This window comes from Carya illinoinensis, chromosome 1 (genome assembly GCF_018687715.1).
Source record: "Carya illinoinensis cultivar Pawnee chromosome 1, C.illinoinensisPawnee_v1, whole genome shotgun sequence".
In the NCBI taxonomy this organism is placed as follows: Eukaryota; Viridiplantae; Streptophyta; class Magnoliopsida; order Fagales; family Juglandaceae; genus Carya; species Carya illinoinensis.
The window spans coordinates 19,684,660-19,703,617 of NC_056752.1; the positions used below are offsets into that span (position 1 = coordinate 19,684,660).

General features: G+C 35.5%; 1 protein-coding gene across 1 annotated transcript in view; it reads left to right on the forward strand.

Moving 5' to 3' along the window:
* Positions 1-17,778, forward strand: part of LOC122312837 (exocyst complex component EXO84B-like) — a 28,641-nt gene extending 10,863 nt beyond the window's left edge. Inside the window, exons 4-7 of the mRNA XM_043127485.1 lie at positions 1,324-1,839; positions 6,264-6,452; positions 7,649-7,785; positions 17,391-17,778. Coding sequence (XP_042983419.1) covers positions 1,324-1,839; positions 6,264-6,452; positions 7,649-7,785; positions 17,391-17,553 — 1,005 coding nt within the window. The 3' untranslated portion in view covers positions 17,554-17,778. The remainder of the gene's footprint in view (positions 1-1,323; positions 1,840-6,263; positions 6,453-7,648; positions 7,786-17,390) is intronic.
* Positions 17,779-18,958: the final 1,180 nt, after the last annotated feature.

Genomic DNA, 18,958 nt, shown 5'->3' on the forward strand with positions numbered 1-18,958 from the left:
CTCTCTCTCTCTCTCTCTCTCTCTCACTCATTTCCCCTTCTGTGTTGAGGATAAGATTGATGGTATTGATATACGATACACGATTATGTTGCTTCCTCGCCTTTTGGTCTTGAATAAGTTTTTGCAAAATTAATCTCTTTGCAGAAGTTTATTTGGTGGTGGTGGTTTTTTTTTTGGGGGGGGGGGGGGGGGGGGGGGGGGACAATTTTCATGCTCCAAATAGTGGTGCTTCACACTTCGCATCCCAAACTACAAAACTTGACACATTGTATCTTAAACTACCAAAAAGTTGTTATGTGCACTCCCCATTACAAACCAACCATCAAAATTGTAACTATTTTTCAATTTTTAATATTTGGAGGATGCACCATATCAGTTTTAGTATTTTGGGATGCAGTGTAAAATGCTTAGTAGTTTAGTGTGCTAGGAGTATATTCTTTTTTATTTTTATTATTTTACTTATCATCCTGCAAAAAGAGTGCCTTGTCATTTAATCTAGCTTTCCTTCTGTTGCAATATAAATACCAATACCATATGCATCTTTTATACTCTTTTTGGTCTAGCACTATGCATTTACTTGTTAGACTATTCATGTGATATTGTTTTTCTGTTTGGTTTTATGAGACACGTTGATGCATATTTGTCAAGATTGTGTTATGTATAAATGTGTATGTCATAGAATCTTGATGATCTCATCTTAAATGAGAGAGCAGATTACATCGTATTGGTAGCTTGAGGGTGCAACATGTCAATTTTGGTAGCTAGGATACAAAGTGTAAAACGCCTTGTAGTTATATGGTGCAAAGTGTGTTCTTCCCTTTTCATTATTATACATATCATCCTGCAAGAAGAGAGCCTTCTCATTTAATCTAGTTTGTTGCAAGATAAATATCAATACGGTATGCATCTTATGTGGTCTTACACCATGCATTTACTTGTTCGACTATTCCTATGCTATTTGTTATTTTGTTTGGTTTTAAGCCTGTTTTTTCTCTTTCTGAGATGCAATAAAATAACATTCTCAGTGGCCTGGGCAGAGAAAAGTATAAATATGTGTGATTAATTTATCATTCAAGTGTAGCTTCTCTTCCAATAAGATATCTTCTTCACAATCCGGAGTATAATTTGTTACTACTAGTTTGTGTTAAGTAATGTTCTATATATTTACTGTCCATTGTTCTTGAGTCTTGCCTGTTGGGGAGTTCTGATTGACCTTATGCTTGTTGCCTCTTCTTTCCTTTTTGGGGAGATCTGGGGGTTCCATTATGGTGCTTTATTCCCACAATTAACTATTTTGGCTGTATCTTCCACTTTCTCGTACAGGATTTCTTTGAGGACGTGGGACCACTGCTAAGCATGCAGTTAGGAGGTCAAACACTGGAAGGCTTGTTTCAAGTATTTAACTCATATGTGAGCATGCTCATAAAGGCACTACCAGGTTCAATGGAGGAAGAAGCAAACTTTGAGAGTTCTGGGAATAAAATTGTCCGAATGGCTGAGAATGAAGCTCAGCAGATGGCATTGCTGGCAAATGCATCATTATTAGCAGATGAACTGCTCCCACGTGCAGCCATGAAACTATCTCCTCCCAATCAGGTTACTTACAGGGGTGATACTCGTAGAAGGCCTCTGGATAGGCAGAACCGTCATCCTGAGCAAAGAGAATGGAAAAGGCGACTTGTAAATTCAGTTGACCGATTAAAGGATACTTTTTGTCAACAGCATGCTCTAGATCTCATTTTTACAGAAGAAGGTGATAGCAATCTTACGGCAGACATGTACCTAAATATGGATGTCAATGTGGATGAATTTGAGTGGTTTCCATCACCAATATTCCAGGTACCATTTTTTTTTTTTTTTTTTTTTTTTTTTTTTTACTTATCTAAGTGATGAGTTTGTGCTTTCTCATTCTATAACCTCCTAATGTTTCTGGTCTACTGAAAAAGTAGAGTTTTGATAATTTCTGTTGGTAGGCGCATGCACAGGTGCTCCCGTGCACACATCTATAAATTCTATTGCCATTCAAGCATCTAGAAAGTATAGAGATCACCATAAATTAGTTGTTTCGCCTGTTAGATTTCAGGTGACCAAACTATGACTTGTGACAATAGAACCACAAAACGAGCTTTTTGTTACGAGTTGTTACCTGGATCAGATTGGGCATTAAATTTGATTTTTGTTACATTTTGAGGTAATGATAATATTGCCTTTCCCAATTATAATTAAATACCAAAATTGGCCTTTACTCAACTTGTTTTTGGATTAAAAGAATTGATGGGTCTCCATAGGGCTCCCTTCTGGTCGTGGGATCCTCCCATGTCCACCAACCATTTCTTATATATTTGATTGAACGACAATTATGTCTTTTAGTTACAGTCATTTATTTACTCAACAGTCAAACGTGCAATCATTCCTTTCGTTTCTTTTCTTTCCATTTAGCCTTTACTTTCCTTATCTTTCATTCATTTAAAATATATAGTCATACGATATACATATCAGGCAACCAACAGTTGTACATGTCACATATCATATGCATCACATTAATAATAAGGGTTCATGTAGGGCTAACAAAATGGTCTATACATATATACTTGTGAACATGTCTATACGGTTATGAAAATGAAAAATTTCAGTTACATAAATTGATGCAAAAAGGCATGATCATAGTCACTTAACTCAAGACTCATGCAAAATAAACAATGCATGTGTCACAAGGCACAGATGGAACATATCATAATTCAGACAATCGAATAAGCACTTTCTCGTGTGTAATAAAATACGAATATAAAACATGCAGCTATGCCTAACGGATTCCTGTGACTTCTAAATTCCTCTTAACTCAGCCCTAATTACCGGTATGACTTTAAACCTTACGACTTGCACTCTTCCTTATATAGCAGTCAGATCTTGGTGATTTATGGTGAACCGGGTTGTGGATCTGGGGTGTTTTCAGGTCATGCATATGGTTAGGTCCATTACAAGGGTCTTGGGTTGGATTGGGCCATGGGCCATGGGCTTAATCTTTTGTCTTTGTTTAAGACATGGCTTGGGTTGCTACCAAATGCTAACCAGTCTCAAACTTATTTCTAAACCCACTAACTTATTCCTAAAATCCTTTAGGGTCCACTTCCATCCTTCTCTGTTTAACCTCAACAAAATAAGTTATGCCTAATAAAATATCCAATCCCGATCTAGGTTTTTCCTAAAATAAATCCTTAATAAAAAAAATCGCTAATAGCTAAATAAATAATTAGCATCAATTAATAACCTTACATAAAATAATAATATTAGTAATTCTTTAGAATATATTGGGGTGTGATACTTTTGAAGAAGCAGCACCTTGAGGAACATCTCTTCTGACCATTCATGTGGCTTATTCTGGTTACTGCTTAGACTCGGAGAAGCGGTAAGCATACATGAGAAACTGAATTTCTAAATCAGCCAACCTCATTTGCACGTCTTTAAGTTCTCTCTTCTCTCTCATCCCAATTAATGCATTTATTACTCACTTATTGCTGACCAAATTCAGCAATTGTAACCTAATTATAGTGTAGCTTTGAAATTGGCAGCATATACTTTCTTTCTTTATCTACTCGCTACAATATTTAGGTGGTCCTTCTACTTTTAAAAAATAAAATAATAGTTGATCCTTCTATACATTTTTGTTTCCCATGAGCTTAATAGGGAGAGCCAATTAACAGTTCACAGTGATTGGTACTCACTTTCAAGAATTACTGCATTAGTCAATAACTTCTAACTAGAGTAAAAAATGTCATTTTCATGCTTGGACACTTAAACCTCTATTTAGTCAGTTTTTTTGGGTTCTTTCATTATACATTATACATTATATGACCATGCTGCTAGTGTGATAGTTTCAATCAGTGGCACATCAACTGAAGAGCAGCTGAGTTACAGTTTCAGAGTGATAGTACTTTCTAATAGAGGAGTTTCTATCAAGTGATTCAAGATTATCCCTGAAAATAATTAAGCTCTCTTTCTCTCTCTCTCTCTCTCTCTCTCACATGCATCTCTGCGCTAGTTATACAAGCTTTGTTCCAACTTGGGGATTTGGGTTAAATCTCTATTGAAAGGCTGCTGCATATTCTGATGGCATGTAACATTGAGCGTACCACACCAAAAATATACATAACCTCAACAACCTGTACATTCGGGCTCTGATGCATTAATTTGTTAGTGCTACACAGCTCATATGCTGCAGCTCCGTGTAACTTCGAATTGCTATAGATATTTAATAATATGTGTAGTTTCTGGAGCCCAAGAGACAATGTATTATTGACAACTGAGCTTCATCTTGTAATATATGTTGTGCAAAATATTTAGTTGCAGATGGACCTCATGCACTTGATCATTTTTTATGTCATCTTGTAATTGTAATACATATTATTTTTACTTTTTCTTTTTTACACAAAAAATATTACTTCTAATTATTTTTCTCTTTCTTTCTTCGACTTTGGCAATCACTACCATCCATTCTCTCTGGCTGTGGAAGATGGAAAGATTTCTAGTCTCATTTTCTTACAGCTGAACATATATCTTCAGGTTTAATCTGTTACAATAATTATATTTTTTTAATTATTTTATTATTTTCTAATTACAATACAAACACATTTACACTTACCACTTTATTACCTGTATCTTGCACTTCCCATCAACTTCCACCTTTATCACCACTCATTAGTTGTCTCTTGCACTTCCTATCATGAGTTATCTCTTTTTATTTTCTCAAGTTCAATTTTACCTTAAAATCATTTAGTTTCCCAGTTATCAAAACTATTAAGTTTCCAGGGTATTAAAGGTTATTAAAACAATTGGATAACCATCTTAGCATGAATTTATTACTTTAAACACTATTCGGTTTCCAGCCTGTTCCAATCTTCTGGTCGTTCAGTTTCCAAATAAGTATGTTACACTTCGCTTATTTCTCTACTGGTCTTGGTCTTTCTCTCAATTTGTATAAATTGACAAGTATGTCGGCTTCTCATGACAAATAGAGGTAGGGGAATTTAGTAAAATTAAAAACTTAATAATTTCCCACGCATTGCCGCGGGGGGGGGGGGGGGGGGGGGGGGGGGTGGTGTATGGCTAATTTCCATAATAATGCAACTTAGTTGTTTTTCCTAAGTTGGATATACATCATATATTTCTGCTCTCCTTGTACTTAATATGTAACAACACGGAAAGTGCTAGCCACATCTGCTCTATAATCCCAAATAGTAGTTAATTTGAAGTTTCCCTATAATCCCTTATAAAGCCTAGTTTCACCTAGTAAGTAGCCAATGTGGAACTTAGTACCCATGACTCGTTAAAACCTATGACCTACCCGCCACAATGCCCAACGTGGAACTGTGTTGTTAGCTTTGTTTGCATATGTAACGACCCAAGGAAAACATAGCCACATCTGCACTATAGCTTAAAAAGACTAGTCAATTTGAATATTTACTACCATTACTTATAAAGCTCAGTTTGAATAGTAAGTAGCCAATGTGAGAATTAACACCTATAACTATCTTTATAACCCTTATTAACTTATTTTTATTCCTAATGTGAAACTGTGGTGTTACACGGTAAGTCTATATTTTGCATGTACATTATATATCATCTGGAATATGTGACTAATGTAATAAATATGTGATACTGATGGAGATATTATTATCATAGCTGTTCTTGTTTCCATTCTTTGATCATTATTATCAGTTATTTTCATTTCTACCCTTTTGTTTGTCCAAACACAAGGAGAATTGGGTTTCCATGATGGTATTTGATTTCAGATCATTTGCTTAACAACAGAACTTTATATATATATATATATATATATATATAAATCAGAACTGTTTTACTCTACTACTTTCTGTAGTGATAAAATGTTTGCCTTCTTTTTATTTGTTTTGAGATCCTTTAAGAATTTTTTTTTTTTTTTTTTTTTTTGTTGAATAGTTAGAAAAAGCTTTAACCTTGACTGGATTAGACAATTGAAAATGTTATACTATTTAAGTTCATGCATTGAGATGGCTCTGTTATACTTCACTGCTAGACAAATATTTATTCTGCCTTCTCCATGTTCTTATAAAAATGGCCTCTGACTACTAATTACCTACGCTAAAGGAGGATCAACATGATCCAATTGACCTAACTTTAATTTTATGCTTTGAAAGTCTATGCAAATTAAGAAGCCTCCTAGTCTCTACTGTGGTTTTTGGATGTGGATTTCTGAGTCTGAAGTGCTGTTACCTCGTTATGACCAGGAACTATTCATGAAACTGAATAGAATGGCTAGTATAGCAGCAGATATGTTTGTTGGCAGAGAAAGATTTGCTACATTGCTATTAATGAGACTTACAGAAACTGTCATCTTGTGGCTTTCAAAAGACCAGAGCTTTTGGGATGATATTGAGGAAGGCCCCAAGCCTTTAGGATCTCATGGTCTACAGCAGGTATGTAAATCTCATTTCCATCCACTCATTTGCAGTGTTAAAATTACTTCTCCATTTGTGTTGGGGGCAATGCACTCCACCTCAACTTGCATCTCCTCCTCTGTAAGAGTAAGATTGAGGGTGAGATCAAGTATATAGAGTACACCTAAATACTTGCACGTCATGAGAGTTGAGGAATGCATAATATGTGAAGGTTTCTGTCTTCATTCCCGTTACTGTTCTTGCAGCGACAAGAATTACAAGCACTATTTTGAGGCAGGGAAAGAATGTATAAATGACACTCCCTTGCAGCTAATAATATTTTCCTGAGTCCTAATCTGGGCTCTGACTGTACCACTATGCATGGAACTAACTGTTTTATGATGTGTCCTTTTGTTATATTGAATCCATTGATTTTGTTTCAATTATGTTCGGCTTGATCTTGATTAGATTCTTTGCGGGAGTATCAAATCAGGCTAATGTGTTGACATGAGAACTCAACATCAATATTATTGCAGAATTTATATTATACCGAAGAAGTGTAAATACTGATAATGACAGAAGTTAGAGAAGTTATCATCATAAACCACTCCTTTGTGGTTTTATATAGAAAAGGCCATGTCTTATTGTCTCATTTTGGACAGTTGCTCTGTAGAACATTAAAAGCTAAAGTCGAGCTCTGACTGTACCACCATGCATGGAAATAATAATTTTACTATTTGTCTTTTTGTTAGAATCCACTAAGTTTGTTTCAATTATTTTCAGCTAGATCTTGATTAGATTCTTTGCAAAACTATCAGCTTAGACTCTTGTGTTGACACAAGAACTGAACCTCTATATTATTGCAGAAGAAAAATTCTATTCATCATCCTTACACCACACACCTACTTTGATCTTTCTTTTTTTATTTTTTTTCCTTAGCAAATATGTGGTGTAGAGATGATGAGTAGAATAACTCAATTAGTTTAGTAATAAAATAGAAAAAAAATTAAAACATGTGTGGTGTGTGGTTTAGGTGGCTGTGTAGCAAAGCCCTATTGCAGAATTTATGTTATACAGAAGGTGTAAATACTGATAATGATAGAACTTAGAGAAGTTATAAAAGAGCCAATTCCTGTTGCCTCAATTTAGAACAGTTGTTCTGTAGAACATTAAAAGCTAAAGTCCAGGTTTACCAAAAAAATAGCCTTATATTTACTTTGTTGTATCATGTGCAGTTCTATTTGGACATGAAGTTTGTCATATGCTTTGCTTCCCAAGGTCGCTACATATCTAGGAATTTGCCTAGAGTTGTCAATGAGATAATATCCAAAGCAATGTCAGCATTCGCTGCAACAGGGAAGGATCCGTATAGGTAAGATTTCTTTCCCATTATCCTCCAAGTTATCAATCAGCTTTGCAATTTACTCTCACTTTAATAATAATCAATTTATAGGCATACGCAGGAATGCACAGACCTACAAACACACACAGAAACGTGTATGATTACATAAATAAACTCATGGATGCTTACAATCATGTGTATTATTGATATAACTCACAAATTAAACTATTTACAGAAGTGGACTTAGTTATGATCTCAAAATTTTGAACTTGGCTAATTTTTCTTTTTTGTTTTAGAAATCTGTATCAAATTATAAGAATGATTATGGACCTTGTGTGGCACTTCCAAATTCCGCTTAGGATTTGAGGAAATTTGTTGTGTCAGGACATGTAACACAAGGTTACCTATCTCTGTTCATGACATATAAAAATGGAATACATAGCATGCAACTGACAATATGCAATATTCGCAGCGGATAATTTTTTTCTCCGATTAATACTGTGTACCAGAAGTAATGTATCCCAAAAACATTTTACCTATCAAAAAACAAAAAAAAAAAAAAAAAATGTATCCCTAAAACATACTTTTAAGAAATTCACATGATAATTGATATCCAAAAGGTTACAGTACTTGTCCAACAGGTCAAAAACATAAATAGTACTGGAGGTAGAGCTCCCTAAGTACATGCAAAACTAAGTAACTCTTAGGCTAATCCATCAAGTAGCTCTCGCAACTCAGCCAAATAATACTATCGATACTATGATAGATCGTCTGACATATGATCTACCGTTACAGGGAGAATGGTAGTTGGGACTACCACAGTGAGATTTGATTACAAATCTCGGCAAGTTAACAAATAACTTAAACTGACAGGAGCATATCAATTAGGGGAACAAGAACTTCAGCACAGAACTGGGACCAAGGTAAACATTAACAGGATCAATCAATGTAGCCAAATAAGGAGCTGAACGCGAGGAAGAAGCTCCACTATGAGGATTAAGTGAAAGCTTCTCTTGGCCTTTTTCATCCCTCTTAGCATTGCCATTGTTAGAAACAGCTTTGTTTTCAGTGGCCGAAATAGAGGAATTTGAACCGACAATCTTCAAAGATTTCCTAGCAAATCTTTTCTACCCACTAGGATAACAATAATTCTATTTCCCTTACCAGTACCCAACTCCGACAATTTTACAAACTTGCCAAACAAGTTTTGACAGACTTGGACCAGGAAAACTCTGTTACCATCCCTTTTAGTCTGGTATGGAGCCCTATTACTCGAGTATTTCAAACATCCCTCAACCGCCTTGGCCAACCATGGCACCACCTCCCTACTGAGGTAAAAGGCCTTTATGAACTTATTGCATTTATTGACTAAACTAAAGAGATTCCCCTCTAATCTTTTGATCACCAAAAACTTGGCTTCAATCCAAAAATTGCTCTCCATCGGTACCATACAATAGTAGAAGAGAATGAAAAAGAAATGTGAAAGAAAAGGGTAGAAGGATTAGATATTATTCCCGACAAGGAGCGTCGGGAATAGAAGATGAACAGCCATAGAGGGGGGGGGAGAGAGAGAGAGAGAGAGAGAGAGAGAGAGAGAGAGTCAATTGTTGAGTAAGAAATCCTTTTCAAGTGATGAGCCAAAACATGAAAATACCATCTTAGGGTAAAATGACCATTTTACCCCCAACTTAAGGATTTTACATCATAACTCCAAAACTCACCAAAATTTAAATTCCTCATGTAAATTTTATTGTAAATCCATATATTTAATTAGAAAAATTTAAAACTTATCACAACTATCACAAATACACTAAGGCCGAAACCTTCAAAGGCAAAAACACTTTGATTCTCAAAGTTTGTCTCTTTTTAAAACATTTCCAAGAACTCGAAAAGTTCAAAAATTTAATTCCAATATGTCCATAACACACTCCTAGGAACTAACATGCTTTGAATCATCAAGTAAAAATCATCAAAAGTCACAAAATTCATCTAGAAGTACTCAGCTTCAACACTTCACCAAAAACAGATTTTCTCAAGATTTGGTTTTCTTCAAACCCCTTGATCTGAAACATACCATGAAAAAAAATCACAAACCAACAACATCCTATGGTTTAAAAACATGTCCTAAATAGATCCAAGCATTAAACTCAAGATCACATGACCAAAATTAAACCATAGCGTGGATCTAATCACAAACCTCAACTTTATGGCCTAACCAAGTTTCCTCATGCATAAAAATCATATCTTTAAAAATCAATACCAAAAATCTTTAAACTAACATTCTAACATGTAGATCAAAGACTTAGGATCATCATATAAAAATATCAAATCCATTGGATCATGATTTAACCACAAAAGATCCAAGCTTTCACAAAACAAAAACTGTTTTACTCCTTCCAGTTTCCAACTTTTTTAATTTAAGAAAAAATTTCATCAAAAACTTATAACATGCAACGAACCCTTATCAAACCTTCATATAAACATCTTAACAAACTCCATAAAAATTTCGAACCAAGAACTTTCAATAGCTTGGCCAAAAGCTCCAAAATATCAAGCACTATCCATAGTTAAAACAACTTTTAACCGATCAAATGACCATGAAAATCAACGGAAAAATATCCATAGAAACTAGACTCAGAGGAGAAACTTTTGTGAAGGGAATTTCGTGAGAAAATACTTACAAAGGCTCCAAAAATGGCGAGCAAAAAAACTCAGAAAAGCTGTCCGAGAGAACCCTAAAAAAAAAGTGGGGGAAAGTGATGAAATGAAAGGGGAGTGGACTGAACATCTTCTTACATAACTGAGGGATGATGAGAGGGCTGTGAATGACACTTGAATGATGCTTGTGCCAACCAAAGCAAGGGGCAAAACTGTGGGCAATAGTGAGTGGTTTTCAGCCAAGGAATCTGTGAAGGGTGGTGGTAAGGTCACCTTTTGCCTTCACATCAAGTACAACTTGGGGTTGCTTTGGGTTGTGTTTGGTCAGCCATGGCAGAGGGGAAACTTCCTCCACAAGCCTGGCAAAAGTGGCTCAATTTTGTGGGCTTTAATGGGCCTTAATCAAATTGGCCTCAATTTGGGTTTAAAGAGGGTTTGGGTAGGGTTTTGGTTGCTATTAAGCCCAAATCTAATTTTTGCTAGTTCAATAAAATTTTCAAGGTTTAAATGATTGAATAATGATATCATAACATAAATTTGAATGGTTAATAGCATGTAGAAGTGATTTAATCAAGTGATTAAACACTAAGCTAGAAACCAGGTCCAGGCCTCATTTGGATACACAATTCAAATGAGACAGGATGAGATATTTTGAATAGTAGTGAAATTTTTTAATTAAAATGAGATAAAATAGTTTGAAAAAAAAAAAGTGTTTGGATAGTGAGATGAGATGAGATAGTTTTTAATTTTTGAGATTTGAAAAAAGTGTGGGTCCTATTGTTTTATAGAGTATCTAAATTGTGAACTGTTCATGTTAGTTTTCACTATTTTATATTGTTTATTTACTATTTATTTAAGTGGATGTTTTCAAAACTAAAGAGATAAAATATTGCGTTTGGATAGCCAAAACTATTGTATGGTACAACTCTAGATGAGATGTTTTCATCTATACTGGGTAACCAAACTGGGCCTTAGGGTTTGGAAATAAGTTTGGGGTATGAGGAAATTGTTTGGGATTTCAGTATCAACCAAACTTTTAGGGTTTCAATTGGATTCCAAATGTTTAGGGTTTCACTATGGTTGAAACCCTCTTTGGTTTGGCACAAATTGTATGGTTGGATAGAATAGGATTTTGCTTAGGTGACATGACCTCAATGCTTGATTTTCTTCACTTTTTTCCATCTCATGATTCCTCTTGGTGCCAAGTGTCTAATACTATTCACCAAGTGTGGCTAGTATCTTGTCAAGTGTTTAAATAAAACTTTTATAACGTAATTTGGATATTTCATATTGTGAGTTCAAAAACACTACTTGAGCATTAGTATTGGGTTCTCTATATGCCAATGCAAAATTACATGTTTTGGAAATTGTCTTTGCCATTCCAGAAAAACTCTACATTGGATTATGCATCTTTGAGTTAAAATAATAATAAATATTATTTTTTTATTATTATTAATTTTTTAAATATTATTTTATTATTATTATTAATTTTTTTCCTAAAATTAATTTTTATATATATTTTTTGCAATTAGCACCCACTACATACGTTTGGCATTAATAATGCAAATATAATAATAAAATATATATATATTTTTATATATTATATTTAATATATAAAAATATAATAAAATGATAAAAACAATAGAATATATTATAATAATGAAAAAAAAAATGAAGGTTCTCTTGTTGTTGAGGGAGGGAGAAGAGGAAAGGGTTGTGAGAGAGAGAGAGAGAGAGAGAGAGTGGGAGGAGAGAGAAAAAATTAATAAAATAACATTTGAAGATTGAATAGTGCATTTACAAAGATGTTGAAACACTATTCATAGCTATGTAAAATTTTAGATATGCATAATACAATGCAGTCAAATTAAGGGTCTAATTATGCAAATATGTGTTTGCATTTGCATATGGAGACACCAATGCCAATGCTCTTCGGTGTTGCCATCGAGATTACTATTCACTCCAAAAAAGTGAAAAATAAATTTTGCGAGGAAAAATTCTAAATAATCATACTAACCTAATAGTGCAAATCGTTTATCAAAATTCAAAAGTGCCTTGAAATAAATCAAAATGCATTTTCAAACAAGAGTTTCTTCCAAAATACTGAAAATGGGTTTATTGCACCATAAAATCCTAAATATTTCTATGAATCAAATGGCATAAACCATATCTTATTCTAGCACTTCTATCTCAAATAAATAAAAATTGTGTTTTTAGCCCCATAGTAAGTGGCAACACTAACTATGCTGACAAACCAAAACCTACGCGATTGGTCAGTTTTTGAAAACCTACGGAATTTTCACAAGGTTTCTAAAGCTTATAAAAATTCCTCAATTGAATTTCTAACAGGCCGTTACACCTTGATTAGGGAATATTGGTTGTATAGAAGCAATCTTCTCCTTGTGATTGGTATTTTTAAGTACCTAACAAACACCACAATACAAATGGTACAGTTTCTAAAATCAGAAAATAAACGAGAAATGGAAGCTAATGGTTCGAGGCCCATAAATTCTAGGCTCGAGGTCGTTAAAAGGCCGTCTTGAAGGCGGTTTCTTCAAATGAAGGAAAGTTCAACAGTTCAAGAATATTTACTGAAGCTATCCACATTGAGGTGTTCCATGGGAATTTCCTCTCCCATTTCCTTGGATGAGAGACCATTCGTCTTGTCCATAACTCCCTGCAAAGAAATCTCAGAAGGAGCCTGAGGCGGCTCTTAGATAAAGAAAATGGCAGAGGTTCTACAGTGGCAGATTGCAGTAGTGCGTGAAGGCTAAATGCCTATCAAAAGGAGAGGGAAGTTAGCTTGGTGGTAGAGTCAGACCTGGAGCTCCGGTGGGGATCACGTGTGGTGGACATTGGATTGGTGCAGATTTGAGTTCGAAAACCCCTGAAAAGAAAAGGCGTGAAAAAAGAGAAAAAGAGAAAAACTAGTGAAAATGAATAGCCAAGGGTAGGGAAAGAAGAAATGGGAAAGGGGAAGAGAAGGGATGACCTACAGTTTATGAGGGAAGGAATGGAGCTTCTCCCTTCCTCCCCCGACATGCTACTGTGAGGGAGAGGGTGTTTTTTTTTTTTTTTCCCTGATTACTGTGCAGGACTCTGCTTCCTCTTTCTGATTAGTTGTAGGGTTTAACCAGTGTCGTCTTGGAAGAACTTTGAGGTGATATATTACTTTTTCTTTTACCAAACCACTGTAATCTTTTGTTCTTCTTCTAGATGATATTATTTGTTTGTAATCTCAGCGCCCCCTTCCCTTAGAGTGAGGGATGCTATTCATTAACTTAGCTCCAGGTAATAAGAGATCCAAAATGAAAACTTCAACAAATTTTGCTTCTTAATAATTAGCAAAATGAGATAAAGTTCGAACAACCGATGGTAATGATGGCGATAAGATGTTGTGGAAGCCCAAGGGGAGTAAAAATTTTACAGTTTGTTCTTATTATAAGCTGTTGATTGTTCAGCATAATCCTCCTTTTCCTTTTTTCAGCGTATTTGGAGGTCTCTTGTGCCTTCCACAGTTGCTTTTTTTATATGGACTGCCTCTCTTGGGAAAATTTGATGACATAATTTGAGGAAGCGCGGTCTTATCGTTATGCATTGGTGTTTCATGTGTAAGAAGCACGGGGAATCTGTGGATCATTTACTTTTGCATTGTGAGGTGGCAAGGGCTTTGTGGGATGGAGTGTTTTGTAGAACCGGGTTGGCTTGGATGATGATGCCTTTGAGACGGCTTGGGTGATGCCTTTGAGAGTAGTTGATCTGCTAGTATGTTGGAACGGGCTATATGGTTGCTCTCAAGTGAATGCAGCTTGGAAGATGGTTCCTTCGTGTCTTACGTGGTGGTGTATTTGGGAAGAAAGGAATGAGTGGTGTTTAGCTTCTGCACATGATCTTTTGTTGTCACTTTCTGCTGATTAGAATGTATTTAGGTGCTGTTGTATACTTCGTGTATACATGGGCATCACCTATTTCATTCATTTTAATAAAATTTTCTTACTTATAAAAAAAAGTTTGAACAACCGAAAATAATGATCTGATAACCACATTGTGAAAAATCCAAACTAGCTTGATGTGTACACTTTTTAGGGCATGACTGGACAAGGTCTCATCAAACTAAATCTGACCGACCTGCTTATCCCCTGTCCTTGTTACCCAAGAAATTTGATAAATGCAAAAACACCAAAGTGGAGTCCAATATTGAGTAAATGGTACATTATACTGACCATATTTTATAGCTGGAAATTCATTTAGGAATACCAAACAGCAGTCATTAAGTATGTATTCACCCACTTGACAGTCTGATCACTTAGCTTTGCATTAACTCTACTTGATATGTCACCTTGTTAAAAATAAATGTGTAACTTCACTCAAGTCCGTACAATGCCTTCATCATGCAATCTGAGGTAGCATAGCATATGTAATACATGTGTATCTATCATGATGTAGTGAACATGTGATGCTTTTCTCTTTTATTCATTTGGTCTATAATTTTAGTTAGAATACGTACATTGGCACCAAGTCTCTATTGAGTTTTAATAGCATGCGTATTTTCTACTTGCCCGGAAAAATCATATTTCCTGCTTGATTGATATGAATGACTCAAATAAAGTGATTGAACTGTAGACTAGCATATCCTGGCCCCTTTCTAATTAGGTGATAATATGCTAGTTTTTTATGTTTATTATTATTGTTATTGTTGTTGTTGTTGTTGTTGTTGTTATTGTTTGTGATAGTGTTTGTCACTTTATTTGTTAGGGTTAGGAAACACAAAATAAACAGGAGCTAGAAGAACAATCAAACATAAATAGGTTCCTTTAAATTGCAGTATTAGAAATTTCATTCAGTATGCCTGACATGCACCAGAAAAAAAAATCGCAGTGGAAATAATATTAAGAAACAGTTCCTGACTAGAAATATGAGTACCAGAGAATTAAACTTCAACTTGCCAAACCATAATAGTATCCGTAACTCAGCCACACCATTGTTAGAAAATATTACAAACCACAACTAGTTTGTTGCCCAAATCAAATAACTACAAATATTACATAATTTTAACATCTAATGGGGACAGACCCTCGTAAACTCCTCCTCAAGTTACACTAGCCCTCCTCCTCGTATCCCACCTCATTTCCTATATCTACATCAAAGCCTACGGTTTTGAGGAGCGAAACCATAGTGGGACTATCAGAGTGAGATTTCGAGAAAATTTTAGTAAGTTAAAATCCCATGACAGCAACTATAAACGCAAGATATGGCGATGAATATGAAATGATAAATCTTCAAGTAAATAAACAAATAAATCATATGCACAGAGGCACTAGCCTCTAAACAATAAAATAAAATAAACACAGTTCAACGTAACCATTATTAACGAGCACCTAGTGCCCTTAGCATCACACGACATATGTTTCTTAGGCCCGAGGTCCAAAACTTAGTCATGAAAACTATCTTATCAACCATTTCCATTTATTAACGTGTGTCCACTTTCTCATGGCCGTATGCACACCCTAGCGTTCCTAGCAATATTGCAAGTAATGACCGTGTGTACAACTTTGTAATGAGTGATACCTGGCTTTGCGCTCCGTACTTGACCACAGCATCCTCTAGCCTCTTCTAACTGAGGGGCCATGGTTATGTTGTTACCATCTCGTCCGACAACAACCCAAGGGACGTTACTCAATTTTTAAACACTTCCGAGTAATCGGAGAAGCTCTACCAAGATAATGCCCTATCTCGGCTTTTGGTTGTGATCCACTCACACACCCATATACGCCTCTTAAAAAAGGAAAGTAAATACCTTTAAATATTAACATCAATCTTTTAAACAAGATAGCCAATAAATTATAGTAGTGTTATGCATGCGGATAGTGTTAAAGAATGGAGACAGATATGGTAGAATGTAACTCGGTGAACTCATAGTCATTATCTGACATTTTTAGCATTGTTGTATGAAGAACCTACCTTTGCAGTGAACTTCCACTGAAATGCGTATTGATGATCTAGTCTCCCTTGGTTCGTTGTAGATTCTGATGTCTGAAACATTAAGAGTACAATTGCTACCTACAGGGTTGGAGCCTTTGTCTTCCCTAGGGGATTAGAGCAGGAGAGAGAGAGAGAGAGAGAGAGAGAGAGAGAGAGAGAGAGAGTGTGTGTTTCTCTTAAGCTTTTTGGAAATCCCAAAGTGTGAAGAAAGAGTTTAGCGAGGCTCTTATCCAAAGTGTTTAGGCTCTTATCCAAAGTGTTTTAGCCTATCACGAGTCTCAGAGTTCTCGACATGGGTTTGCTGGTAATTCAACAAGTCCTCCACTGTCCAGGTGTACATCAAATGGAGGGGGTGACAGCGACGGAAAAGACATGCTCTACGTGTCTCAAAATTTCGGCCAAGGAGAGGGGCGCTCAATTTGTTGGTTGTGAATGTTGCCAACGTGGTTGAAAGCTTCTGTGTATGGTTGAGCGCACGAATTCGTGACTCTCCTTTCCCATGTGTGCTTTGGTGGAAATGTCATTATTTGTACAATCTTTTTTGAGGTCACCCGCTACTCTCAGAGCACTCTGATGTTGTTTTCTGGGCACTCCAGTTGTTGCACCATGATGTTTGTTACTCGCCCCGAAATGTGTTCTTACTACACGTTGCTCGCCAGCATTGTTACTCACCTATTACTTGCGTGCGTTGTTACTCACCTTTTGTATTCCCCAATCCTTTGCTTGCCTAGGGATGCACTTGCCTAAGTATTGTCCGTGCAAGACCTTTACTCACCTTGACCATCCGACAGGGCTTTCCTTTGCACCCAACATTATATATATCCTATGCTTAGTCATGTTTTGTCCATTCGTGGAGGGTTCCTACCTTCAAAAAGGGCGTGGTTCTAACATAAAGTAGAAGAATACCTTGTAGTTATACTTCCTATGTATTTGTGTTTGTGTGCGTTCATCAGAATATTTGCCTTCTTTGATACTGTTATTGTTTTTTCTGTCAGCTTCCTACCAGAAGATGACTGGTTTAACGACATCTGTCAAGAAGCAATTGAAAGGTTGAGTGGAAAACCAAAAGCCACCATTGGAGATCGGGAACTCAACAGCCCAACTGCATCTGTTTCAGCACACTCAATTTCATCTGTCAGATCTCATGGGAGTTCCTAAATCCCAGTTTCATCATGTAAACTAAACAGTAGCCGAATCTGTGTGGATGTGTTGACGGGTTCCTTGTATTTGTAAGCTCTTTTCATCTACTTTTTTCCCCTAATTTTTGTTCATTTTATATTTTTCTACAGTTTCTGTAGGATGGAGTCGTGTATAGGAATTCCTTTCGTTGTCTAATTGAGCAAGCATTTGAGCTTGTAGTAGTTCCTTAATCATTTTCCTAAATCCAAATCTGTACTATTCTTTTACAAAGTATGGGTGGATTTTTGTTCATCCAAACTTTCAAGCTTGATGTACTTAATAAGTTGCATCTGCCTTGAAACCTACCCGATTCTACTCTACATCTGTTTATAATTAAGGTCGGGGGTGGCTTTGCTTGTATATGAGCTTCCAAACGCGTCAATTATGGTTGCATATGACTAGGGTTTAAACGAGCCGAATTTGAGCAAGTAGTGGGTGGTCAAGCCTTGACTGTTTAATTTTTATTTGAATGAGAGCCGAGCTTGATCTTCTCACATAGTTATATTTTATGTTCACAAACAACTTATATTTTTATTGAAGTGGGTTCGAGTTTGTTCACAATCTGTATCATTTTCACAAAATAAATTATATATTTTGAATCTTTTAACTTTATTTACAAATTTGGACAAACAACTTAAATGTTTGTTGATTGTCCAAATTTGATATGTACATACATCTGAAATTGATAAAGTGACCAAATTTGGACAAATATACATTTTGACATTAAAAAATAAAAGTTATTTTGTAAATAAAGTTTGAAGTCACCCAAATAAATTGTCCACCAAAGTGTGCATTTTGGCAAAAATCAAATGAAGTTATTTGTCAAATTGAATGTCAAATGTCAAAATAATGTATAATCAAATTGGGTATATTTTATTATCTACTTTTGTATGTATAATGTTTTCTTTTTATAAAGTTGAAATACATTGTGGTTAGCAACTTTTCGTATCTACTTTGCATCTCGTTGTAGGAAAGGTCAATTACCAGCTCTTTTAAATGTTAATATTAATAAATAAATAAACCCTTCTCCTTCCTATGCTTTATTTTCTTTTCATTTTCTTTCTGGGTGGCTGTTAAATTGGATAAATTTATGTTTCTTATTCCTTTTTTCTGATCGGAACGGCTGAGTACCACCATTTTACTCTCAACAGCATGCGTGCATTACGTAATGGCAGGAAGACAATGCCATGGCCATCGTTAACATTTTGCTTTTTTAGTCTCAAGACTCAGATATCTTAGTCAAATATCCAACAGACTCTTTTCTCTATTTTTATCACTGATCATTTTGGTTTTGGTTTTCTCCCAACTCTACCCCTGCCTTTCTTCTCTCACGCCATCTTCCATTTATGGATATGACAACCCAGAGCAAAAAGATCTTACTTGC